The sequence below is a fragment of the Rosa rugosa genome, chromosome 3 (assembly GCF_958449725.1).
Source record: "Rosa rugosa chromosome 3, drRosRugo1.1, whole genome shotgun sequence".
In the NCBI taxonomy this organism is placed as follows: Eukaryota; Viridiplantae; Streptophyta; class Magnoliopsida; order Rosales; family Rosaceae; genus Rosa; species Rosa rugosa.
This window is the reverse complement of record NC_084822.1, coordinates 8838973-8864842: the sequence shown is the minus strand read 5'-3', so window position 1 is coordinate 8864842 and position 25870 is coordinate 8838973. Positions and strand designations below refer to the sequence as shown.

At 38.6% G+C, this 25870-nt stretch overlaps 3 protein-coding genes and 1 long non-coding RNA gene across 6 annotated transcripts; 2 read left to right on the top strand and 2 right to left on the bottom strand.

Annotated features, from left to right (window-relative positions):
- Window positions 1-47: 47 nt before the first annotated feature.
- Window positions 48-4434, top strand: LOC133737153 (disease resistance protein At4g27190-like). The gene is made up of 3 exons (XM_062164768.1): window positions 48-764; window positions 856-917; window positions 2978-4434. Exon 3 carries the CDS (start codon window positions 3511-3513, stop codon window positions 4432-4434), a length of 924 nt encoding a protein of 307 aa, XP_062020752.1. The 5' UTR covers window positions 48-764; window positions 856-917; window positions 2978-3510.
- Window positions 4435-5641: 1207 nt separating this feature from the next.
- On the bottom strand, window positions 5642-9168 carry LOC133736848 (uncharacterized). Of its 2 annotated transcripts, XR_009859755.1 has the most exons (5): window positions 8679-9168; window positions 8092-8587; window positions 7910-7996; window positions 6713-6918; window positions 5642-6202 (listed from the first exon to the last, which is right to left on the bottom strand). XR_009859755.1 is itself a non-coding variant. In XM_062164444.1 (4 exons), exons 1-3 carry the CDS (start codon window positions 8273-8275, stop codon window positions 6806-6808), a joined length of 384 nt encoding a protein of 127 aa, XP_062020428.1. In that variant the 5' UTR covers window positions 8276-9168; the 3' UTR covers window positions 5642-6202; window positions 6713-6805. The 2 variants fall into 2 exon arrangements, 1 of the variants encoding a protein (XP_062020428.1); XM_062164444.1 differs by having other exon boundaries at window positions 8092-9168.
- On the top strand, window positions 6108-12130 carry LOC133736849 (uncharacterized). Its single transcript, XR_009859756.1, has 3 exons — window positions 6108-6245; window positions 10360-10747; window positions 11655-12130. It is a non-coding gene; the product is annotated as an uncharacterized LOC133736849 (long non-coding RNA).
- Window positions 12131-21528: 9398 nt separating this feature from the next.
- Window positions 21529-25870, bottom strand: LOC133740912 (structural maintenance of chromosomes flexible hinge domain-containing protein GMI1-like). Of its 2 annotated transcripts, XR_009861496.1 has the most exons (9): window positions 25721-25870; window positions 25325-25495; window positions 25085-25201; window positions 24592-24670; window positions 23892-24024; window positions 23489-23732; window positions 23339-23370; window positions 22193-22435; window positions 21529-22107 (listed from the first exon to the last, which is right to left on the bottom strand). XR_009861496.1 is itself a non-coding variant. In XM_062168852.1 (4 exons), exons 1-4 carry the CDS (start codon window positions 25847-25849, stop codon window positions 24560-24562), a joined length of 528 nt encoding a protein of 175 aa, XP_062024836.1. In that variant the 5' UTR covers window positions 25850-25870; the 3' UTR covers window positions 24345-24559. The 2 variants fall into 2 exon arrangements, 1 of the variants encoding a protein (XP_062024836.1); XM_062168852.1 differs by lacking the exons at window positions 21529-22107; window positions 22193-22435; window positions 23339-23370; window positions 23489-23732; window positions 23892-24024 and having other exon boundaries at window positions 24345-24670.

Below are 25870 nucleotides of genomic sequence, written 5' to 3'. Positions count from 1 at the left end.
TTTCCACACTTTCGGTGTAGAAACTTGTGTGATCTGTAGATTTGTTACCTGAATCGCGGGTTGCTAAGGTATAGGAACACAGTACGCTAGTATTCATGGTTCGTGGTACGCTACATATATACTTATATAACCTCTTCTCTGTAGAATGCGCCGCACGCGCCTAGGTTTTCTCGAAAATTTTCTTGTGCTCGTCCGGCGGCACGGCCTTGCGGCGTTGTCGTCGGACGGGTGACCTCCTATCTCGCCGTTCATCTTTGACGTGCGAGCATGGTTTCGATTGGCTGGGGGTAGTGGCAATTGTAGCGACTAGCAGTGAGTGGTGGTAGTTTGTTTGGCGGATGACTTTGGTTGATCCAGTTTGCGTTGCAGGTTCCGATCTGGTTGGTTGCTGGCGCAGAGTGCTGTTGCGGCGACCGGGCTCATGGCCTCCGTTGTTTGAAAACAATAGAATTAAAAAAGCCAAGTTTTTGAAAAACGAAAATAAGGACTTATATATAATATCTTCCCACAATACCGTGTCTTCTATTCATACATAATCACTAAGAATCTGAGAATCTGATTCTTTCTTTCACACGACCACAACCTCTCCTCCAAGATTTTGAGACTCTGAGCCCTAAGCCGCCATCAACGTAGAAAGAGATTAAGCCGCCATGAGAGGAGTGCATAGAGAGACTAAGGGCCATGAGAGGAGTGCATAGAGAGACTAAGGACGATAAGAGAAGTAGAGAGAGAGAGAGAGAGCAACATATTGGGAACGCTCCAAGGTTCTTAATTATTGCTTCTTATTATTATTATTATTATTTTTTTTGATAGCCAATTCGATCTCTAATCCATCTTCCATCTTTATATTCTCAGAGAAACTACGATCTGTGAACCAAGCTTTGTCTGCTAAGGAATTCAAGCTTCTCTGCTCCAAGGTTAGTCAACAAAATCATAGTTTAGTTTCATTTTCAGAGCTATAATTAGGTGTTCTTTTGTAAGTCGCGTCTATCATCCAATATATTATCTAGAGAAAAATTCAGTCACCGTCCTCAAATTATGCTGCCAAGGCCAATTTGATACCCGAACTCTCAAAAGTATCAATGTGATACCCAAACACATATTTTGACATCAACGTGATACTTCTGTCAAAAATTCCTAACGGGGTCGTCTGTTTGCTGACGTGGCAAACACGTGGGTCTTATGTGATATTTTTATCAGGGGTAGAATAGTTTTTCACTATTAAGTAATTAAAAAATAAAAACACAAAGCTCTCTCTCTCCCCCCCCCCCTCTGATCGACGACTCCTAAACCCCAAAAACACCAAAGCACAGAGCTCCTCCATCTCTCTCTCTCTCTCGCTCTCCTTCCTCTAATCGGCGACTCTCGTCTGGTTTGATTGGGGAGGGTTCTAATTTGGCAATCACCGAGAGGGCGACGACGAATTTGAGGGCCTCGGTGATATTTTCTGGCGGGAGGGATTGGGAATTTGAGGAAGACTTGGAGGAGTGAGAGGAGAGGTAAGAATTGATGGAAAGTGGGTAAAAAGGTGAGAGAGAGAGAGTGAATTCGGGAGAACCGACTCCAGCCTCCCCCCCCTTCTTTCTCTTTCTCTTCTCTTCAGACCCGGAACCCATTTCCGGTGGAATCACCGCCGCCGGCCTCATCACCGGCTATTAGAGGATCCTCTCTTCCTCCTCTTGCATCTAAGGTAAGATTTCTGAATTGGGTAGCCTTGATTTGAGAAGAAATCGAAGAGGGATTTCCAGAAAAGGGGGAAATCGGAGATTCCTTTGATCTCCGGTTTCCGGCGGGTTCCGACCAGATTTCTTTGGGATTTTTGTTGCTGGGTCGAAGCTAACCTTCATCCCTAACCTCTTGCAGCTTTTCATGATCGGTGGAGGAAGATTTGAAGGTGTTTGAGAGTGTGAACAGTGGTGTGAACAGTAACTGACGAGTTCTTGGTTTTTTTTTGTTGATTTTTCCGGCCAAATCGTTGAGAATTGTTGATTGTTGCAGGTATAGAAATTGTTGGGTGTATTGTGGAGATGATTTTGAGATAAATAGGTTGACCAGAGGTCGAAGTTGGTAGGGGCGGTCTTTGTAGAGGTCAAAGTTGGAGATGGAGCTTCCGGGGCCGCCACTGATTCCGTTGGAGGAGCGGCTGCAGGCGAAGCTGGCGTCGGAGTCGTGGTGGCGGAAGTGGTCGAACGGCCTTGATGGTAGCGGTGGTCGTGGGTTCATCGACTGCTTGGGTCGCCGGCTGCCTCTGATATTGACCGTGAAAGTTTTCAGGTGGGATTCCAATTTTGGGAATGGAGATGGGAGATTGAAATTTTGGATTAGAAGTTGAATTGTTTGTTCTTGTTTTCTTAATTTGAATTGGATTAGAAGTTGTCAAATTGCTGCATTTGCATGTAATGTGATATTCTTGATGTTGGGGGCGGTAACTGTGGTCGGGGCCGAGCTCGCGTTCGAGGCCGAAATTGGAATTCATTTTGGGGTGAGTGGTTGGTGGCTGGTGGCGGAGCTTGCTTCGGAGGTGCGGCGGTTTAGTTAGAACAGAAGAAGAAGAAGAAGAAGAAGAAGAAGAAGAAGAAGAAATGAAAAGAAAAATAAAAATAAAAATGAATTAACAAAAACAAAAGGGTAAGTTGGTCATTTAACTTCTTTTTTTGTCTCCACGTGCTTGCCACGTCATCAAATAACGGAGCCGTTAGGAATTTTTGACGGAAGTATCACGTTGATGTCAAAATACGTGTTTGGGTATCACATTGATACTTTTGAGAGTTCAGGTATCAAATTGGCCTTGGCAGCATAGTTTGGGGACGGTGACTGAATTTTTCTCTATTATCTATTACTAGCTTCTTTTCATATCTATCAGCTAAAGCCAAGTAAGGAAGCTCCCTTGTTCAAAGATTTGATAGCGAAATCATAGTTTCATTTGCCCAGATGATTTGTATCATCGCTTGCTTCTTTTTTCATGTATCTTTTGCAGTTGGCCTGTGTTTTCAGGATATATGTATATATATAAGATGGGGGAGATTGTTTTGGGAGTTCTTAATCCCGTAATGCAACTTGGGGAGTGGATATGGACCCCTGTGAAGCTTAGGATGAGTTACATGGTTCATTACAAGAGAAACTTACAGATTCTTGGCCGTCAATTTAGAAAGCTTGAGGCGAAGTGGAATGATCTTAAAGAATCTGTGGATAGTGCTGAAATGAGTGGAGACAAAATCAAGCATGAGGTTCGAGGATGGCTAACAGAAGCTGATAATGCCATGACAAATGTGAGAGAATTGAATGGTGAAGCTGGAGCAGGCGAAAAGTGCTTTATAGGATGGTGTCCAGATTTGAAATGGCGCTACAATTTGGGGAAGAAAGCATCGAAGCTGACAAAAACACTAAACAAGCTTGTAGAAGAGGCACAATTTGAGACTGTTTCACTTGAAATTCGACGACCACCTGAAGTTCAGGACTTAATCTTCACTGAAGGATTTGAAGCATTTGAAGCAACTAGACAATTAAGCCATGCAGAGAGTCATGAATGCGCTGAAGAAAGATGAGGTCACAGCCATTGGTGTCTATGGAATGGGTGGCATAGGGAAAACAACTTTGGTGAAACAAGTTGGTGCACAAGTGTGTAAAGATGGGCTCTTTGATCTTATGATAATGGCTGTTGTCTCTCATAACCCCATGGTGATGCAAATTCAAGACCAACTTAAAGATATGCTGGCCTTGAAGTTACATGAAACAACAAAAATGGCAAGAGCAGCTAGACTGAGGGAGAGAATTATTAGAGGAAAGAAGATCCTCATAATCTTGGACGATATTTGGGACACAATAGATTTGTCTATCATAGGAATTCCTAGCCACGACGAGCTTGCAGGATGTGGTTCCAAAGTCATCCTTACCACAAGAAGAATCCAAGTTTGTCATGCCATGGGGAGTCAAGTGAAGATCCCTCTCAACCTATTATCAGAAGATGACTCTTGGAACCTGTTTGTGAAGAATGCTAGAAAGTCTTTTGAGTCGACGAATTTCTGTGCGGTAGCAAAGCAAGTAACTAAAGAGTGTGGTGGCCTCCCAATTGCATTGATAGCAGTTGCAAGGGCACTTGGAGATAAAGACCAGCTGGAAGAATGGCAAGAAGTGGCGCGACGACTAGAGATTTCCCAACCTGCAAGTCTGGATGGTGACGGACGCGTGCTCAAATGTATAAGGTTAAGTTATGATTACTTGAAAGGCAGGGATGCAAAATCATGCTTCTTGCTTTGTTGCCTCTTTCCGGAAGACTCTGATATCTCAATAAAGGACTTGATGAAGTATGGACTTAGGAAAGGGTTGTTTCGGGATGCTGGCACATTTGAAGAAGCCAGAAGCAGAGCGCATTCGGTGATCAACTACCTTATATCTTCCGACTTGCTTTTGGACAGTAAGAGGATGAATGCGTAAGGATGCATGATATCATTCGGGATATGGCCATGTCAATCGCATCATCTGAATGTGGTGATGGATTTTTGGTCAAAGCTGGGACTCAAATAACGGTTTGGCCAAATAATGCATGTGAAGGCTACTCTGCAATCTCTTTAATGAAAAACGATATTCGGAAGCTTCCTCAAGACTTGGTATGTCCAAAACTCCAGATTTTATTATTGCAATATAATAGAAGTATAAAGGAGATCCCAGAAACATTTTTTGGAAGTTTGAATGAGTTAAAGGTCTTAGATCTCAGTCACACTGGTATTTCGATCTTACCAGAGTCTTTGAGTCAGCGGACCAATCTCCACGCATTATATTTAGATTATTGCAAGTCAATAGGTAATGCATCTCTACTAGGAGAACTGAAGAAACTTGAAATTCTTAGCCTGAGACATTCAGCCCTTAAGGAATTACCTGAAGAGATAGGAAATTTGGCTAAGCTAAGAATGCTTGATCTTAGTTGGAGTGGGTCCATTAAGAGAATTCCATCCAATTTGATATCAAGGTTGTCTAGGTTAGAAGAACTATACATGGGTTGATGAGTTGATGAGCGAGAAGGAGAAAAGACCAATGTTGGACTGGGGGAGTAAAGTTGAGCGAGAAGGAGAAAAAATCAATGTTGGATTTGATGAGTTGATTAGCCTGTCATACTTGAACATTTTGGAGGTTGACATAATCGATGCAGAGTGCTTGCCTGAGAATGTTAGCTGTAAGAGCTTTAATCCCAATTGGGTAAAGTTTCGCATACATGTCAGATCCAATTTTGGGTTTGATGAAATATTTCAGTCTTATAGGGAGCATTGGCCCGTAATACAAGGTCCCAATTTTGGAGAGTTGAGCCTGAACAGAGCCATTAACACCCTTGCCCAGTTGGTTCAATAGTGCTGTTACGCAAATAGCCCACACACTCGAGTACACAAATTGCGAGGGCTTAAATAACATTCCAGTTGAATATGACCAATTGTCAAACTTACTCAGACTTCGATCTCTAGTTATCAAAGATTGCAATCAAGTTGTAACTTGGATGGACACAACAACATGGGTTCCAATAACGAATGAACCTGTATTTGAGCATCTCGAAGCCTTGAGTGTGGAGAATTTGGTTAATTTGAAAGAGTTGTGTGTTGGTAAACTACCACATGGGTCTCTGGGCAATCTGCAGTCTTTGACGGTGAAAAGATGTCATAAGTTGTTGAATCCACTACTTCCAACAAATTTGTTACAAAAATTGCAAAATCTGAAACAACTTGTTATTTCAAATGCATCACGTGTGGAATATGTGTTTCGGTCGGAAGATTTTAGGCAGGAACAAATCGAGTTGAGAAAATTTAAATCTCTCAAGTTGAGGGATCTACCGCAACTGGAAAACATATGCAGTCCTGCTGGTTATGCAATCTTCCGTAATCTTCAATTTTTGGAAGTTACAAGATGCAGCAAATTGAAATATGTCTTCAGATCTGATGTATCTCAGAGTCTCTTGCAATTGGAGAAGCTTGTTGTAGACAGTTGCAGTTGTTTGGAGACGATCATTGGAGCAGGGGAGGGAACAGTGAACAAAATAATTTTGCCACAGTTAAGTCGCTTATATTTGATGCATCTTCAGCAGCTCACAAGCTTCTACACCGGTAATAACGGGATCGAGTGTCCGTCCTTGGAAGTCTTAACTGTAGAGAATTGCCTGCAGTTTCCAACCTCTACTTACGACTTCCATAGCAGGAACCGAGTCACAATCCTTTCATCCCTATGGTAGCAAGTGAACAATCACATTCTCAAATTGCTTCAAGGTATGTCTACTTGTGTTATAAACTTCATTTGATATAGTTTTCTTTGAATTTCCTTTTTGTATCAGCAACAATCTCTATAAGTTACCTTCTAAATTTTGCAGCCTTTTATCTTAGTATCAGTATCATCTCCCATATCCTCCGGCATATACAACAATCTACTTAATAATAAACTTCCAAGCAGCACAATATGACTAACTTGTTTTAAATATGAAACAATCAAGCTAATGCTCATATACTTACATTCACAAGCACCTAACACCCTCCACTTCATATATCACATGTTCTATAAGATGATAAGTCTCTTTTGTTTTCTATGTTCTTGCGAAAAGGTGAGTCCCAGAGACATTAATAATAAACTATAGTGCAATTAGACGAAACATAATTGGAAGCATAAAGAAGATATATATGCAATATCAGTTGTCACTCAAATATGAAATATATAGCAACACAACAGTTGTAAAGTTTACCTCAAATCTAATGAAGGCTAGGCAGCATAAGGATCCTTAACAAACAAGTTGGCATGTCAGAAAAATATCAAATTCACCCACAATAGATTGAATTTATTTTCCACAACTAGAGCATGGAAAAAGATCATTGGTCACAAGATAGGTACTTTCTGTTAAAATGTTCCCTGATAGAGTAGGATGAAGTAGAACTTGATTCCAGTATATCCCTGCAAAATGGAGATATTTGAGCATGACAGACAAGTAAACATTCTGCTATTTAACAGTAATTTTTGTTGTTATCAATACCAGTACTAGGGCTGGGCACGGACCGAGACGGGCCGAAATTGTGGTAATCCCGAAGCCCGTCCCGGAAATTGAGTTCGGTACGGGTCGGGACGGTTTAGGCAATTTTGAGAAATGATCCCGACAAGCCCGAACCCGATCGGTATCGGGCCGGGACCGGGCCCAATCCGGGACAAACCCGAAATAAAAAAAAAATAAAAAAAATAAAACATGTTTCCTGAGTTTGCAATCTAGTGAAATCTTCCAGTTTGCATTTCTACTTTTCCATTATTTCAACACTGCATTAAAATGATCATTTCAAAGAGAACAAGTAAGAGTGCAATTCCCTACAACACTTCATCATTCCATAATCCAACAAGCTGATCTTATTCAATAAAAGCTAAAGCCTAAAACTGAATGAAAAAAACCTAAAAAAGACCAAATCTGCATAATGCATAGTTCCACACTTGCAATTGCATAGCAAACTGCCAAACTTGCAAGCTGTAGCTAAAAGCTAAACAAGAAGAACAACAAAAGCATGACCAAATATGCATAGTGCTTTGTTGCATACCAATGTACCAAACCTGCAAGGCTGCAAGCTGTAGCTAAAAGCCTAAAAGCTAAAGACTAAAGTGCTAAACAAGAAGAAAAAATGACTAAATGTCCAAATCTGCATATTGCAATATTGCATAATGCCATAATGCATACCAAATGGGAAAATTACCAAACCTGCAAGTTGCAGGTAAAAGCTAAAAAAGAAGAAAAGATTCAAAGAAGACCAAATCTACATAATCCAATAATCCATTACAGTCCACACAACTAAACACTTCAATTCCAAATTGTAAAAGATTAAGTTCTTAAACACTTAAGCCATAACTGAAAAGATGTGCACACAAGTAAATGAAATCTTCAAAGTTCAAATATCTATCACATTACCTACTGCCTCAAGCTTTCCCTTGCCTTTTTCTCTTGGAATTGGAGCTGGACACACATTAGTTTTGCTAGATGCAGTGCTTTCATGGTCTGCAAAAGAGAAAAAAAAAAGAGTGATGTAAATGCCTATGCACTGAAAATACTGAAAACAATGAAAACACATGTAAAAACTAAAAAATAGATACCTTTCTCAACTTCTTCATAAAACTCAAGGTTTTCAATTGAGCAATCATCGACAACCTCTGCAATATCATCACCTAGCAACCAGTTCTGCATGCAAATCAATCCCTCCACTGTTTTAGGAGTTAATGAGCTCCTAAAACAGTCAATCACTCTGCCTCTTGTTGAAAAACAAGACTCTGAGGCCATTGTGGAGGTCTAAATTCCAAGAACATCCCTTGCTATTGCTGCCAATACTGGAAACTTGCAGCCATTTATCTTCCACCAGCACAGGATGTCAAAGCAATCTTCATCATCAGTTAGGTCCAATGGAGCATCCAGGTATTGATCCACTTCATGTGCTACCACTGCCTCACTGCTTTCTTCAACAACCTTCTTCCAATTATTGAGCAGCTGGCCTCTAACTCCTCCTCTGCTGCTTCTACTTGTTTTCGTGCTAGACGAAGAGCTTGGAGATTGCTGCCTTTGTAGGTGTCTACCTCCATCTACAACCAGGACATACTAAGACAAAAAAAGACAGAAATTAATATATATTTGAAACCAAGTAAGCAACTGAAATTCAAACAATGGAAGTATGGACCTAGTGTAATACCTGATCATAGAGAGCAAGTAGAAGGGTTTTAATTTCCAAGGTTCTTCTCTACACCTCATCATCATCTAAACCTTCAGTTTGAAAGATGTGAGTCACATTCTTCAACTTGAACCTTGCATCTAATACAAGGCCAATGATGATCATGTGATTGATTTCATGAAATGAACCATAGTACTTTAACCATCTAGATCTCATGTTGGCTGCCATATCCATCAATATTTTCTCAGTTTCTGATCCACTAGCAATCTTAGGTGCCAAAAACATGTTCTCTATGTTTTTTTAAATGGTAATCACATCATGGAAAGTTGTGTGTACAGTGGGGTGCAATGATGCACTAACTCTCAATGTGACATCATAGAATACTCTTAGAAACTCCACAAAGACCTCAGCCTTCTCCCAATCTCCCACTTCTGGAGGTCCAACCCTATTTCTCTTATTCTTGCTTGGTACAAGATTTCCATCTTCATCATATTATTCATCTGGTTCCTTGAAGTAGTTTGCAAAATTGCTATCTTCATCTTCAGCCATCACTGCCATCTTCATCATATTATTCATCTGGTTCCTTGAAGTAGTTTGCAAAATTGCTATCTTCATCTTCAGCCATCACTGTAAATGATTTCTTGAACTTCAAAGCTGCTTCCAACATTAGATAGGTGTTGTTCCACCTAGTTGGGACATCAAAACACACAAGTCCCTTACATGGAAGCTTCTCTCTCTCCACAGTCTTCTTAAAAATATCCAATCTGTTTGCAGAAGATCTCACAAACTTCACTGCATTCCTAATTGCTAACACAGACTTTTGCAACCTCTTTAAGCCATGCCCCACTATTAAGTTAGTGATGTGAGCAGTGCATCTCACATGCATGTATTTGCCACTCAAAATCTGCTGATAAGATGCAGACTTGTTCATTTTAGACACAAGCGCTAGCCACTCTAAAGCAGACTCGTTTGCAGAGGCATTATCAACTGTAATGCACATGATTTTCTCAATTCCCCAATGCACTAAACATGACTCAATAAGCTTCCCTATTGATGACCCTTGATGATTTTGAATCACACAGAAATTAATAACCCTTTGTGCATCTTCCAATCTATGTCAATGAAATGGGCAGTAAGCACCATGTAATTGACATTTTGAACACTAGTCCAAGTATCGGTGGTTAGACTCAACCTATACTTCCTCAAAGTCTTCCTCAAATCCTTCTTTGAAGTATCATACATACTTAGAAAGGTCCTACACAATTTCCTTCTAGAGGGAACATAAAAAAGAGGACACACTTTAACACAAAATCTATTAAAGCCTTTCTTCTCCACAAAACTAAAAGGAAGCTCATCAATGACAACCATCTCTACACAAGCTTCTAAATAATCAGCTTGACTGAAGTTATTGTGGTCAGTCTATTGCCCTTAAATTTATCACCAACAAGATTTTTCTGCGACTTATCCATATTAGGAGGATAATATCTACAATTCATGTTAATGTGCCTAATCATACCAGAAGTACCATTCTTAGAACTATCAACAGCAAAATCACCAACCTTTCCCCTAGGACAGTAGATGCAATGAGCTCTCTTATGAACTATCTGAATGTCTTTTCCATCAGCATCTTTTGCATGTTCAATCTTATCATACTCTTTAAAATGGTCCCAAACAAAGCTACGTTTTATACCTGATTTTTCAGAAGGAGCCTCACCTACAGATGCAGCAGCTTTGCTTCCAGAAGGTTGACTTGTAGTTGCAGCAGGTTGACTTGCAGCTACTTGACCTACTTCAAGAGTTGGATTTGGCCGATTTGCAGCTTTGGGTTGGCTTGTAGCTTCAAGTTGTGCAGGAAAAGCTGGTGATGTGGCTGTTGAAGAATCCTCAAGACCAAAAGCATCTGATCGAGGTCGAGCTATTTTCTTCCCTCTAGCCATCAGCTTCTTCAAGCTGCAAGATCTTGTTGAACTGAAATTGATGACTCGGAAGTTACTGAATTTGGGAATCGGTGATGTTGATGACTTGATGTGTTGAATTGATGAACAATGAATTGGGGATCTAGGGTTCTAAGCTTGGAATCGATCAGAACGGTGAGTGATTGAGTGGTTACCGCTGGGATGAGAATTAGGGATTATCTTACCGTTAGGATCAGCCTATCCAGTGTGCTCGAGTTCATATTAAGACTATAGACTCGAAAATCAACCAATCAACTGCCATATAAATAGAAAAATAAGAAAAACTGAATAAATAAAATTAATTCGGGCCGGGCCGGGCCTTGGCGGGATTCCTACGTTCCGAACTGAAGCCCGTCCCGTTTTAACGGAACGGGACGGGACGGGCCCAAATAGTGGATTTTCATGTTTTCAAACCGTTCCGTCCGGCTAATTTTCAGTACGGGATCGGTATTCCGGTTTGAGGTGCCCAGCCCTAACCAGTACAATCAAATTGCCAGAAAACAAATAAGCATGATGTTTACTGGTAAAACATGAAAAAATATTAAGAAATGAGTCTCAAGCACTAAAGTTCCATGCCCTGAGTCAAACATGAGTTAAAGTGAAATATGTATTGTCATGGAGTATAGTACCATACCCTTGTAACAAGTAATTTGCCAAATTGAAATCAGCTGCAAAGACAAATAGTACTTTTCACATACACCTGCAGGATCAGGGACAACCATTATCGAAAGTAGTAAAATTATCATAACAGCAACCAAATCCAAGTTAAAAGACATTTTCATAAGTTTGATGTGGCAATTCTGTAATTTTATGTTGATGAAGAGTCATTAGTTCTAAATCATTCGAAACGTAGTCGTTCCCAACATCGTTGCTGAAGGGTTTGAGAGTCTTTGAAGTTTAGCTCTGTAACTTTCTTTTCTGCATGATTTGCATGTAGTGAATTGTATAATTAAGAGACATTTAATGATTTAATTAGGTTGGTAGAGCATAATCCAAAGATACATTCTGTTCTACTAGCTTATATGCTTCAATTTGATTCCAGATGTGCAGAAGACAAAGGGATGGTGAAATCCAATGGTCCTGACCAAGATTATGTTCAATTGGCTTTTCACTCTTGGCAAGACGGTTTCTTTTCAGTTGGCTTTCGATTTGTTTGTATTCCTTGAATTCGTAAATGTAATTGATGCACTTATGTTAATTACTTTTTTGTGCATTGTAATGTTCCTGTTGTTTGTTAAGGCTTGAACTTACATGTTTAGGTCGGATGTATACATGATCTTTGAGATGTACACAGAAGCCATTTTATTTGTAAGGTAGTTCTGTTTCTCTGGCTTTTTGACTCGTTTCTATTTGTTAAGGCTCGGAACTTACGTGGACTGATCCTTTAGGCTGGATCTATACATGATCTTTGAGATGTACACAGAAGCCATTCTATTTGTAAGTTAGTTCTGTATCTCTGGCTTTTTGGCTTGTTTCTGCTTGTTGAATACCAAATGCACCTCTTATCTGTGTGTAGTTTTTTCTGGACTAATGCAAATTCATAATGATCCGGCCGGTTCTAGGACTTTGGTGTATAATCTTCTTTTTTGTTCTGATTTACATGCGTACATAAAAGTACTATATTGCAGAAATTATTCTAGATAGCATGAATGCATGAACCAGTTAATTGTCAATGCATATGGTGTTTCTCTCTTTTGCCTTCTTCCCCTTTATGGCTCAAGGCCACCAAATCCCAGCCATTCACATGGACAAGCTATTTGTTCTCAGAGGTCTCAAAGTAGCTGTGATCACAACTCTTCTAGATGCATCCTTTTACCCACAAGAAAATTGAAAATCCTAGCCTTGTACCCAAATCCACATTTTCCATATCTAAGTTCCTTCTGTTGAAGTTGGACTTCCAGAAAACTGGCAGAGCTTTCACTCTTGCCACTTCCCCCGAAAAATCGGCTTTCATCTTACTCTGATTTGAGTGCTTTAATTAGAGAACTAGGATCTCAAGCCATCAGTCGTGCACTCATGCATGAAGAAACAAAAGATGTCTTTTTAGCCGATTTTGTATTTATTTTATTTTTTTAAATTCTAGTCCTTCATGGTTTGAATATCATCGAGCATTTTATTGAATAAGCAAGCAATACCATTACAAAATCATTATTCAATTTTGATTCCATAAAACTCAGAATGACAAACCCCCTCTAAGTTTATACTATACTAAAACAAATTATTATTTCTGGAAAATTCGTGGACACAATCCAATTTCAGTCTCTCCCAATTGTTTAAACTCTCAATCACTATTTAGGCTTTTTTTTTTTTTTAAGATCGAAAAATAAAATAAAACACCTTATCCCACCGGTGGAAATTGAACTTATAACTTTTACAATATTAAATTTATAACTTACTAACAGGCCACTATTGAGTTCCCTACATGTAAAGATTCATTCTTCATTTGGCTAATAAGAAATTAAGAATGAATAGCTCTTTGCTTTTTTTTTTAGAATAAGAAGTCTTTATTGAAAATAACCAAAGTTACATAACACGGGAATGACTGGTGGTGGATAAGAACTCCCCACTCTCCTCCCTAAATCCTAAACCAGTTATGGGTCCGTCATCATGAATGACTTCCATGAGCCAAAAGGGCCTAACCCCTAACCAACCATAACGCCCAACCTCTCGGGCTACAGAGAATCTCGAGAATCTCGATAACACCTCATAGACAACCGCCTGAAAAACCAACGCTCTCTTCCACACCGTGTTCCAAAGATACCAAACCACGTGCAAGGATCGTTCATCAGCACATTGAGCATAAGATAAAACCGAATGTAAACCAACTCGTCCCCAGGAATAACGCCATAACCATGGCACCCCAATCTGACCCAACCCTAGCTCACATGAGTAGGGACATAGTAATGACAAAAAAAACCCTAACCAAAAAAGGTACTCTAAGCAAAAATAAAAAGGAACCACCATACTCCTCCACCCTCTTCCCAAGTGCCTCGCCGGCAGACCACCTCCACAAGAGTGACAAGACTCTCCCTTCGAGCTCGCCTCGCCGAAGAAACCCAAACCACACAGCAAGCCGCACCAAACTTCCGGCCTGTTGTCCGAGAAACAGATCGGAAATTACCATGCCTTGCCGCCGTAGAGCGGAGAACCTCCACCCGTCTGTGTCCATCAGCTTGAGAGCCCAAAACCACCGCTGCAATCTCCGTCCACCGACCCACCATAGAGAAGCAACCAGCGCCATACGATCCATGGCATACCGCTGCCATGATTTGGCCACTTACCACCCGCTCCACATCCGGGTCGCCGTCGAACGCCGATCGCCAAAAACCCACACCTGCGTTGCTGCTTGAGAAGAAAGAAGAGATGTACCCAGCCCAGGCCGATGAAGAGAGGCCAAAGCCGGGAGCCCCCAGATCCCAAAAGCCCGTCCGGCAACACCCACCGTTCGTCGATGAGGCATGGAGCCACAATCAACGCGGGAGCGCCGCCGGACATACTGCAGAATTTCCTTTGCTTTTTCCAAACCCTAGTTCGCTCGCCTGTTTTCTCGGAGTAGGCGACGGCTTGGATATGAATGACTCCTAGCTTACACCAAGTATTCTTACTATTCTTTTTTTTTTTTTACAAAGGTATTCTTACTATTCTTATCGGATGTCCCCAAGGGGCAGTATTCTCACTATTCTTAATTAAGCACATACTATTTGATTTTTTAAATTTCTACGCACGTGATCCCTCCATGTTGTCTTCTTCATTTGACTCAATAAATGACTTCCTATCCTTCTACCTGGACCAGTAACAGACATCTCTCCTTAATTCGCGCTCTTGTTAACTTTTCGCCATTTGCATGTCTTCAGCCAATTGCTGTATTATTCGGTCAGTTTTGGCTCGAGACTTTCTGGCCGGCCATCATACTCGAACCTCTATCAACCTTCCAACAACATCAAAATCATATATTTAGTTCCTCTGATTTGAGTTTCGTAATTGGAAAGATTGGAACGTCAATAAACAACTAGTAATAATACAATTAAGAATGTATTATGATAGTGGTACTAATTTATAAGTTGAGCTCAGGATATTTCACTTACAAAATAAACATTTATGTCACTAAATCAAATGATATTGGCTTTAAAGTATTTATTATATTACATTTTACAAAATAATTCTAAACTTGCACTTAAACCCCAAATTTGGAGAAAATGTAGAAAGGAGAGGAAAAAAAATTGGGTGGGGAGTCTCTCTCTTTGACCTATCTACAGAAGGTCTAACATCATAATAGAAACGAAATTGTTCCTCATTTAAACTGTTACTAATATGTAGTAATTAGCATAACTAATATTTGATTGCCCCTCTTTCCAAAAATCTAACATGGTGTCTGAGAATCAGAATGAAAATGAGAAAAACTTCTTTTTTTATCTGTCATAATTTATATATATATATATATATATATATATATATATATATATATATATATATATATAAGAGGGGCATTAATGTCCTAAAATATGGAAATTACTGGTTCTAAAAGTCCAATTTAGTGTTGACTAATCTAATTCCATATTTTTTGTTGAAAATTTTGACAAGAGGAGAAAAAGTGAAATTCTAGCTAATTTTCCATGCACCACCAGTTTTAGTGGCACAAGTACTTCGTGAAGCAATCCTAGAAAAATAGGAGTTTAAATGGAGCAATGAAGCCATAGATCATGAAGTACTAATGCAAATGACTTAGTTTGATCACTCCTTTGGCCGGAAATTGCAAGAGAAGTCCACAGAAATCATTATGCAAAACAGTTGCTGCAAAGCAGAAAACTGCACTTTCAGAATCAGCTCTTCATTAATAGTATTGGAGAGCATTTCTTGCATTCTTCTAGCTGGCACCTTTACCAAAAGGCCTAGCACTCCTTGAAGATATGACATTTTTTAATATGAACCAAAGAACTAGTCATAACCATCTACGAGACAGCAGGAAATCAAGTGCAAATTAGGCTTCCCGAAAAAACAGAAACTGTCAGCTTTTTACGAAGCTTTTTGGGAGAATTATTGATCATTCTTGAAGATATAATGTCATAGATCATGGCAATATCAAGTCAATCCTTGTTCAAGAACGAAGCTTCAGAGAAAGAAAACGTATCCTAGTCAAAACAGGGCAGTTTGGCAGAAAATCTTCTTTGGCCGGATTTCTTGTGCATTTTTGGAAGGTCTATGATACTAAAATTATCAAGGGAGAGTCCTAGAAGAATCCTACAAGATTATGGCAAGATTAATCCATCATATTATCTTTTAGATAATAGGCATCTCTTGCACACTTTCTCTCCAATGCTTGTCACCTTGACTTTGGTGACCCAAAATCACTCCAACACTCTTCATTTTCATGATTTCCATGTACAATAAAGAGAGCTAGCTGCTCCTCTCTTCTCCCTTAGCCATATTTTTCTACTCTACACTCTAATAGTTCATTATTACTTCCCTCTTTTTACTCCATTTGTTCCAGACAGTTTTCCCTTATTTTTGGGATCTATTACCACTCTCATAGTCCACTTCTATGCTTCTTACAAGGCTATGGCTATTTTCTTTGACTTCTAATCACCATTTCACACCTCTCTCTCCATCTATTTAAGGACCGGTACCTCTTCTCACAAGGAAGAGGGCATCACCCATACCACCCCATTACATCTTCTTTCTATCTCCATCTCCACCTCCCAAAATCCAAACTCATAGTATCCATACTATCCATACTACTCTATCTCTTCCATCACCACCATCATTTCTTATCCTCTACCTCTATTAACACCACCACTACTACATCATTTCTCCACTCTCTTTTCTATCATCATTTTCTCCATCTACTCCACATATTCACGTAATACATAATACAAGCTTCACTATTTTTTATCATCAAATCTTCAAGAGTTAGAAGGAGAAGGAATCACCACCAAGACGTGAGCTTGGGGACCATCCAACACACCACTAAGCCAATTTTATCCCTTTTACTCTAGATTATATTTTAGTGTTTAATTTGATTATGAAGTTAGTATATATAATTATGAGCGAGTAGTAATTTGTTGGGGCTAGGGTTGAAAGCCCTAGCCAATCTTGTATAAATTGATGTTATAATATGATGTGATGCAATTTTCTTTAATATGCTTACATGCTAGTTCAATAGTTGAATGCATATGCTTAGACTTTACCACTTTGAGTATGTGTGTTTGTTATGTCATGATATAATGTTTAGAGATTGGTAACCTTTGAATGTTAAAGCATGAAAGCACACTAGGTGTGCATGTAGGGGTTGTGAATTACAATCACTAAGAGATAAGATTGGTTGGTTTGCATGATTTCTTTATCTCCAAACTTTATGCACTTAGGGTAATGCAATAGATATATACCTATCCGGATTGAAATGCATGATTCAAGTAGTTAAGTACTATACCCGAGAGGGGTTGCTTGATATCACAAAAAGACAATGTCGCTTTTTATACCCGAGAGGGATGCAAGGAGAGAAATTTGTTAATTAATTTAGCAACATTTATGTTGAAATGCATCAATACTCGCAAAGGAGGTTAGTGGTAGACAATCTAAATCCTAACTTTCATCCATTTGATCACTAGTTTATTTTAGAGTAATTTAGTTTACATTTGAGTATCTAGTTGCTTTCAATTCAAAACTATCTTCAGAAAAATTAAAATCAAATCATTACTCCATCTGGCACATACTCACCATGAGCCTAGATTTTCTTGTGAATTTAGGTTTGTGATTGTACATTTGCATATTCTAACTCTCCTTGGGTTCACACCTTAGCTAGTTAAAGGAATCCAATCCTCGTGGGTTCGACAACCTTTCTTAAATCCCTATACTATTACTTGTACCCCTTATACTTGAGGGTGGCTATTTGGCTAATATTTCCTTGTATAATTGTTCTTCCAAATAAGTAAACACATTACCTTATCCTATAAAAAGTAAGACAAATATAATCTTAAATAGTATCCATTTATAACCAGCTGTCTTTTCGTAATTTCTTCTTTCTTCCATTTCTTCCTCTCATAAAGAAATCAACAAATTCCTTTCAAAAAAGAAAAAAGAAATCAACGAATTAAGAAAAGAATATGTATTCACATCGGTTTTGTAGTTGTTTTGGTAGAGAAGAATTTACATCCAACAACTACAAAACTAATGTAAAGGCATATTATTTTCTTAACATGATGCAAAAATGATGTGAATGCACATTCATAGAGTTATATTTCAAGGAATGGCAATATGGAGTTGTAGAGTTGTATGTAGCTCGGAAACAAGGGCATTTCTCGGAGTTAGAGGTTAGGCCTGCTTATTAGCTCATGTATGTTATCGTTCACGATATGATTGTAACCATTATTCATTTCAGGAGTATGAGTAGACCTCATTCTTCTATGACTAGACCCCATATATGGAGAATCTCAAAATCATTCCAATGGTTGTAATCTCTTCTACCAAGGAATAAAAATAAAATAAACAAATTCTCTGAAAAAAAAAATAGAGAAGCATTTACATCCCACATCTAGTATGGGGAGAGCTCCATTCTGGTCCTTTCATTATAGAGTTATATATGTTCGCGATAGATCTCGTCCTGAACCATACGTACATAAGGTTGACTAAAACGTAAAAATTGGATTATTATTCAATTTCAAAGAATAGCTAATTGTCATTTAAACCGCCAATCTACTTCCGGACTTTTGAATATCAAATTACAGTCTAACTTCTTTATATTAAGCAATCAAGAAATAAAAAATAAAAAAATCATAAAGTCCACCTTCGCTCTAGAAAACTCATCGAATCAGTTTTCTTCCTCCTCTCCCTTCTCTTTATACATATACTAAAGGTGGTGCACTGTTCATCAATGTTCATACTATTCATGTAACAGTGAAGTGACGGTTTTGCCCCTAACTTTTGATTGAAATTACAGTTCTGCCATATCCTTTATCTTTTTTTTTTCTTTTTTCTTTTTTAACAATTTTGCCATATCTTTTTTTTTTTTTTTTAAGGGAGAACAATTCTATTTTGTATTTGTAAATTTCTACCAATCATAGAAAAAGTTTATTATTGTTTGTATTTGTTGCTAATCTATTATTAACAATAAAACAAATCATATTCTAAATAACGCCGATGTTTTTTAAATTGTGAATATTCATCTATTATATGTGAAACTTGAAAAAATAAAAAACAAACCCGCAACATCGCGCGGATTAATTTACTAATACATATACTAAAGCTGGTTGCACTGTTAATCACTGTTCATGTAACAGTGAAGTGATGGTTTTGCCCCTGGCTTTTGATTGAAATTACAGTTCTGCCATATCCTTTATCTTTTTTTTTTTTTTTTTTTTATAACGGAGAACAATTATGTTTTGTATTTGTACATTTCTACAAATCATGAAAAAAGTTTATTATTGTTTGCATTTGTTGCTAATCTATTATTAACAACAAAACAAATCATAAAAAAAGACAGAGACGCCTCCCTCTTCTGCTAGGGTAAGGGTTTTTGCGGTGTTTCTGTGCAATTTTCAACGATGACATCTGCTGATGCCATGGCTGCTCGGCTTGTATCTTCTCTTACAATTACGGAGAGGAGGAAGCAGGTCGATCTGCGACTTACACAAGGGAAGGGTCTGCGTCAGGCAAACTTGTTTTTGGTGGGCAAACTTCTCACTGCTCGGGAATACAAGGTTCGTTCGTTCCTGGGGATGTTTCGCAATGCTTGGAGATCGCAATGCATGGAGAGTGAATGGATCGCTACGGGTTGAAGAAGCAGAAGGGCAGAGAGTTCTCTTCACTCTGTCTGATGCAACTGATAGAGATCGAATCTGGAAGGGAGCCCCATGGGGTTATAACCATGCACCGGTTGCCCTAGCCTATTATGATGGCGTTGCTCCCATTGAATCTGTCTCCTTTGCGACGTCATCGTACTGGATAACACTGCAGCGCATCCCTCCTGTCTTCCGATCTGAGAGGGTGATGACTATGATTGGATTCACTCTTGGTGATTTCAAGGAGATTGATAAACAGGCCAAGAAAGTAGGCAATCTGCGTATCAGGGTGGAAATACCTTTCAATAGACCACTGTCCTTCAAATGCTGGTATTGGGTGGAGGATGAGGTTGAGTTTCTCTGCAAGTTCAGGTATGATAAACTCTTTTGGTAGATGCTCGGTTTGTGGTTTTGTTACCCATGTAGGATTACCATGTTTCAGGCCTCCTTTGGAGGAAGATGATGAAGCCAAGCGCACAGTGTTGGGTGCGGCACAGGTGGCTAATCCAACTGCACCAGAGATGCAGCTTATTAGGGTCAATAATTTGGCCTCTAGTTCGGCATCAACTAGTAGGGTGAATGCAAGCACTCGAGCTAGGGTTTCTATGGCAGGTCAGGAAGTTGTATTCAGTGTTGTGGTCCCTAATCAAATGCCGGAACGTTTGCTCCACAATCCGGCAATGATGTTACAACGTCCCCGGCGTCAGGCAAATATCTAGGAGCTGCCCGAGATGATGACTGTCTCTGAGACAGTAACAGGGAAGAGGAGAAGTAGCTGGGAGGAGGATATTATCACTATCTCTCACAAGAAATTGAAATTGAGCCTAGCTGTTGGCAAAAGAAACCTGAATTTGGAACCGAAAAATTTAGGATTGGTACCTGTGTTGCAGTCTGAGGAGCTACCCATTCAGATGAAGAGAAAGAGGGGTAGACCTGCAGGTAGTAGAAACAAGCTACCATATGGTGAAAAGAAGAAAGCAAATCAGGGTGATGAGGCTAGGGAAACCAAGAAAAAACTATTACCAAAGCTTAACAAGGCAGATGTCGTTTTATACTCCAACTCGAAAGGGAAGGAGTTGGCTCTTTACTAATTCATTTGTTTTCCTTCTTCAAGCCTATGTGAGGGTGGTGAAGCTTCTATATGTCCTCTATGACATTTCTAATCAGTCACTATGTCAAAAAGGTCTTCAGACGACAGAACAGTTCTGTCGTCTGAACGAACCAAAATGTGTCGTCTAGTACGATGTCGTGTCTTGGGCGTATCGAACGACAGAAGAGTTCTGTCGTCTGAATTTTCAGACGACATAAAAAATGTGTCGTCTGATGAGTTTTGCATTTTGGGAACATTGTGATCTGTTTCTTTAAAAGCATTCAAACAACGGTTTTGTATTGTCTGATAAACAAAACAATGACATATTTTTTGAAATACTATTCTGTGAAGCATATTGCAAGACTTATTTGTGTGGTCTGAATGCCCTTAAATAAGAAATATGAAGACTCATATGTAGTGTCTTCTCTCATACAACAACACTTAAAGGTTGTGCTAATTTACTTTACACGACAATTATATGTGGTCGTAAATTGTATCAGAGGACAATTAAGTGTCGTTCTATGGTTGATTTGTATGACATTTAAGTGTTGTGTGAAAGATTTTGCAATTATACATATGTGATGTTGGGAAATGGTTTAGACAATAGATTTCTGTTATGTCAATCTCATTACGACGACAATTTACTGTCGTTTGAGATTATTTAGACGACAAATTTTTGTGGTCTGAATATAACAAGGACCACTAATAGTACGTGTTTTATATTATCTGTAATCACGTCCAATCACACTTATTTGTTGTTGTTATACACTTTAGCCAGTACTTTGAACTAACTTATGTTGTTGTTTTGGCTTTCAGACTACAATTTTCTGTTGTCCCATTGTCAAACAGACAATAGACTTATTATTGGTTTTTGTGTTGTGTCTGTGCAGCTGCAACCACACATTTTGGTGTGCTTTTGTTGTAGCTTGCAGTTTGTGATGACACATTTTAGTAGTCCCCTGTACAATTGGTATGCATGCATTCTGGAAATTAAAATTGGCTATTCCTGAAACCATAAAATCCACATCCAAAATCATTCTGAAAATAATCCATCATCGTCTCGTGTACACAAGCCTAATCATGAACATTAGTTCAAAATGGCCCATATCTAATAATCTAGGCAGCCAACAAAATATATGCATGCAGTACTGCAAGGTAATAAACTAGAAGTACTACACAATTCGGGCAACCAAGTAAACAACATAGCAAAATAGCTAGCAATACTGCAAGTTTGTCCAAGGTTTTATTGATCTTGAACTTGGGTAAATGGAAAAACTTTTGACCCTGAACTGAAGCAAAGCAGTAGCAGCGTGACACTACTGTGAGGGTACCTTATTCAGCACATCGGTAGAGTTTCGAGCGTGACAGGTACCATGGTTACAGTTCCCATAGCTTCTAGGTGGAGTACCGAAGCTTGAAAATTTAATAGTAGAAATGGATTGCTCGTTTGTACACTCTAGACGAAGTTTAGGCTTCTTTTGCTCCTTCAGTTTGCCTCGGTTCTTGGTCTGCCATTTCTCAACACGTGGGTGACTTTCAGAAGATCAATCTTTGTAACATCGCCAGCAAGCTCCTCAAATACCACCAACAAATTTTGGGATGGCTTGAGCCAATACCGAGGAACATGATACCTGAAACATAGATAGAATATAGGAAATTAGTAAATAGGTACTTAATGCTTTTTTCTGATCCAGTGGTAAACAAGTTTATACATACCATTGTTGAGTCGGTTGGAGACAACCAAATTGGCACTTGTTAATCCTGAATGTACCAAAATAATTGCACGCGCTGCAGTTACCATTAGCATGAACAGTCCAGTATCTTCCAATGAACAATCCAGTTACCATAAGCTCAATTATTCCTTACGTTTTAGTTACCTCTAGGAGTGATATACCATATGATTAAATCAGTGGTTGACCCTAAACTTTATTTAGCATGACATAGTGCTTCATTTGATTGCTGAAAAGTACACACAAGTAGAGACTGTTAGATCATAATGTCATGGTGTCCTGAAAAGTACATTGCTGCTAGCTCACTGCTTTATTACTGATCCTAGTGTCCTGTAAATTGCTGACTCACTTTGGGACCAGAGCACCCCATTTAGAACATTTACTCAAAACCCAAGGCCAGCTTAGCCCCTCCCCTTCCCTTCCCAGGCCTTAGGCTTCCTTTGTGTACCCAAAACAAGAAGGGAAAAAAAAAAAAAAAAAAAAGACGAAGACAAAACACACCAAGAGCGAAGAAGACAAAACACATAAAGCACCAAAGAATCAAAAATCAAAGAAATCAAAGAATTGAAAATTTGAAATAGTAGAGCAATAGAGCATTAACCAATTGAAAGAAGTGTAAATAATTAACCAGCAGAGCATTAACTAACACTAACAGACCTGGGATCTCTTATTTTAGACATTAAGCAATGGAGGCGACAAGCTTCATATATAATAAGCATCATCACAATTACTCCTATTTTGGACCTATACTAACCTTGTACTTAACTCGTCATCATACAATACGAAAAGGAAAGCAGCATATCATATGTACCAGACTACCAGCAATGAAAATCACTATGATCTACAAAAGGAAAACACAAAACAAAATCAATCTCAGCCAAATAGAAAAACTCACGTAAATAAGCAAAATTAGAAGTAGCTAACTCATCCAAATCAAGACTAAGTACCAAAATTAGAAGCAACAAACTCATTCAAATAGATACGAAGAAGTGAACCACTGAAGAACAAATTCTTCTCTTCAAAGTTCAAACTGTCCAATACTCCAATTGTTCAACCCAATTGCAAAATATTGAAATAGATTCAGTACCCAACTACCCATTAAGTCATTAACCAATTCAAACTTAGAACTTACCTTAAGAGACTGAATATGATGTGTGATGCACTCTGAAAATAGAACACCAGAGAGATATTTATAAGCAGCCAGTTATGTTTACATGGAAATTTATACATAACTGACAAATGTGAACACAAGAAAGAAGTGTAAATAATTTCTTTGACATACCAAGATCAATAGAAACCCAAGCCACATGCGTTTAGGTGAAGGGAACGGAAGCATTAAGCGGCCAACACCATAGATGGCAGCTGCAAAGAAATGGAGAAACAAGTGTAATGGACGAGGGTTAAGACCAGAGAGAAGAGAAACTGGTCCATATGAGTAGATGCCTCCAAGCCTCCAAGGGATAAGACAGTGTTGTATCCTTCCCATCTTTGTAAAGAGCATAACCAAACACTTTCTGGGCATCAATCTACTCATTTGCACAATATGTGGTCAGGAATAGATATTGTTCAATGTTCATCAAAATTTCGGTACTAGTTTAGTAATAATCATTCAACTTCAGTAGAAGTATGAAGTTAAATTAAACAATTTCAAAATGCACACAATTCTAGATTAGGTGATTGCTTACCTTCAAGACCCAACTCAATCAATTTGAGATATCCCCCAGGCTGCAATAGCTCCCCAACAATTCTGTCTGGCTCACTCAAGACTTTTGCACTCCAAAAATCACAAAGTTTCAGCTGATGTGTGTGTGGATTTACCTGAATATGCACAGGTAGGATTTGAGCATGACCAATAAAAGATCAATGAAAGAACAAATATATAAAAAGGATGGTCATCAGATGCAACTTAGTTAGCGTATGTGAATTCTTTTTTTGAACTTATCCGTCATGGTATGTAGCAAGCTAGTAGAAACTCTGTTAAATATTTTAAATTCTTATTCCACCATTTTAACAAACGACACAAATCATGATTGCAAAGTAGTAAATTAACACAGACTTTTTAGGGTACTTAGTACTTCAAAGTGGATCCCTCCAGGTTATCTTTCTTTGCATCTGCAGCAGCATTATAGTAACCAATTTTCTAAATACTACAAGAAACACAACTGTTTCTAAATACTAGGAATAAGACTGTGGTTTGGTTCATATGCCTATGCATCTTTTACAAAAGAATGAGCTTGAAAGATGCAATACAAGAATACAACTTCCAGCCAAATCAATGATAAGCCACCACTAATATAGTTCACAGGACAACTTTCTTCTTTCCCAAAACTAGTAGAAATAAACTGTAAATCCATTAGCATCCACAACCATGCTTAGCCTGCTCACCTGTAGTTAATGCAGCAAGAATTTTCTTTGTTAAAGGAACATCTCCATTGAAGTCATTGCCCACATATAAGGTCTTAATCTGTCAAGCACACGATTCATACACTAGTATTAGATACCAATAAGTTAATGCCAGAAAGTTCATATGCCTAGAGTTCTTCAAGCTCTAGCAGATGGAACAAAACTTGTTTTCAAACAAGATATTCTTTCTCCATCGAGCTCTCGAGAGTGAGAAGGAAGAGCCAAAAAGTATTCTTGTCACTGGTTTATATAAGCAAAATGAGGCATACAAAATAATAACTATAAACACTAAATCTGATCAGTTTCAGCTTTCATCCCTCAGCCCTATCTTAGGGTATATTTAAATTTTATATTCAACCCAATCATGTCTCACAATTACTACTTATGTTCCTTTGGCCTTTAGAGATCTTTTACTTCTGACCTGATCCAAATGAACTCGATTATAAACAAAGAAAATGAAAAGTAAGTTACTAACCCCATCAACCTCCAACTCTTGGCATTGTTCTGCATCAAGAAGTTCAATTGAAGAAGGAGATTTCTGCCGTGGTCTCTTTATATGGTTTTCCCACTCAGTTCTTTCAACATCTATGCACTGCAGTCAATGGCTCAGAATTTAGCGTAACAGTCAGCTACTTCTCCCAAAAATTACAATCTTTCCAAATGTACAAAAGATGATGTGAAGATGCAAGATAATAAAATAAAATAAACAGCAAACCTTTCCGGCGTCAACCACACTGAATGGTACAGACAAGGATTCGCCCATATCCAAATTAGTATCTCCCTCATTGACTGAAAGGATGCACCCCTTTTCATCGGACAGACTTGAAAGGATAAATTGAGCAGAATATGCACAAGAAATCACACCTGCATAAAATTTCAGCCTCACCTGTTTAGAAAGACAACAAAATGGAAAAAGAAATTGTCAGGACTTGAAACTGATATAATCCCATTTTTAAAGAAATCCAAACTGATCTAATTACTGTAAGATGCATCTCATAACAAATTATGGAATGTCTATCCTTCTTATTCGCATTTCCATACAAACTTCACAAGAGGATACAAATTAGACTCAAGTTTCAAACCTTCCTATGTTCGGAAGAAGATTACTTACCACCAGATTCACCTTGGAGACCTTCAAGCAAAAAGTATTCAATTGTCGCATAAACATTGTTCTTCTGAACCCCAGCACATGCTCCCTTAAGAAGTTTAATTCTCTGACCACACTTCCAGGTCCTTCCATTCCTTGTTACAGATTTATGGA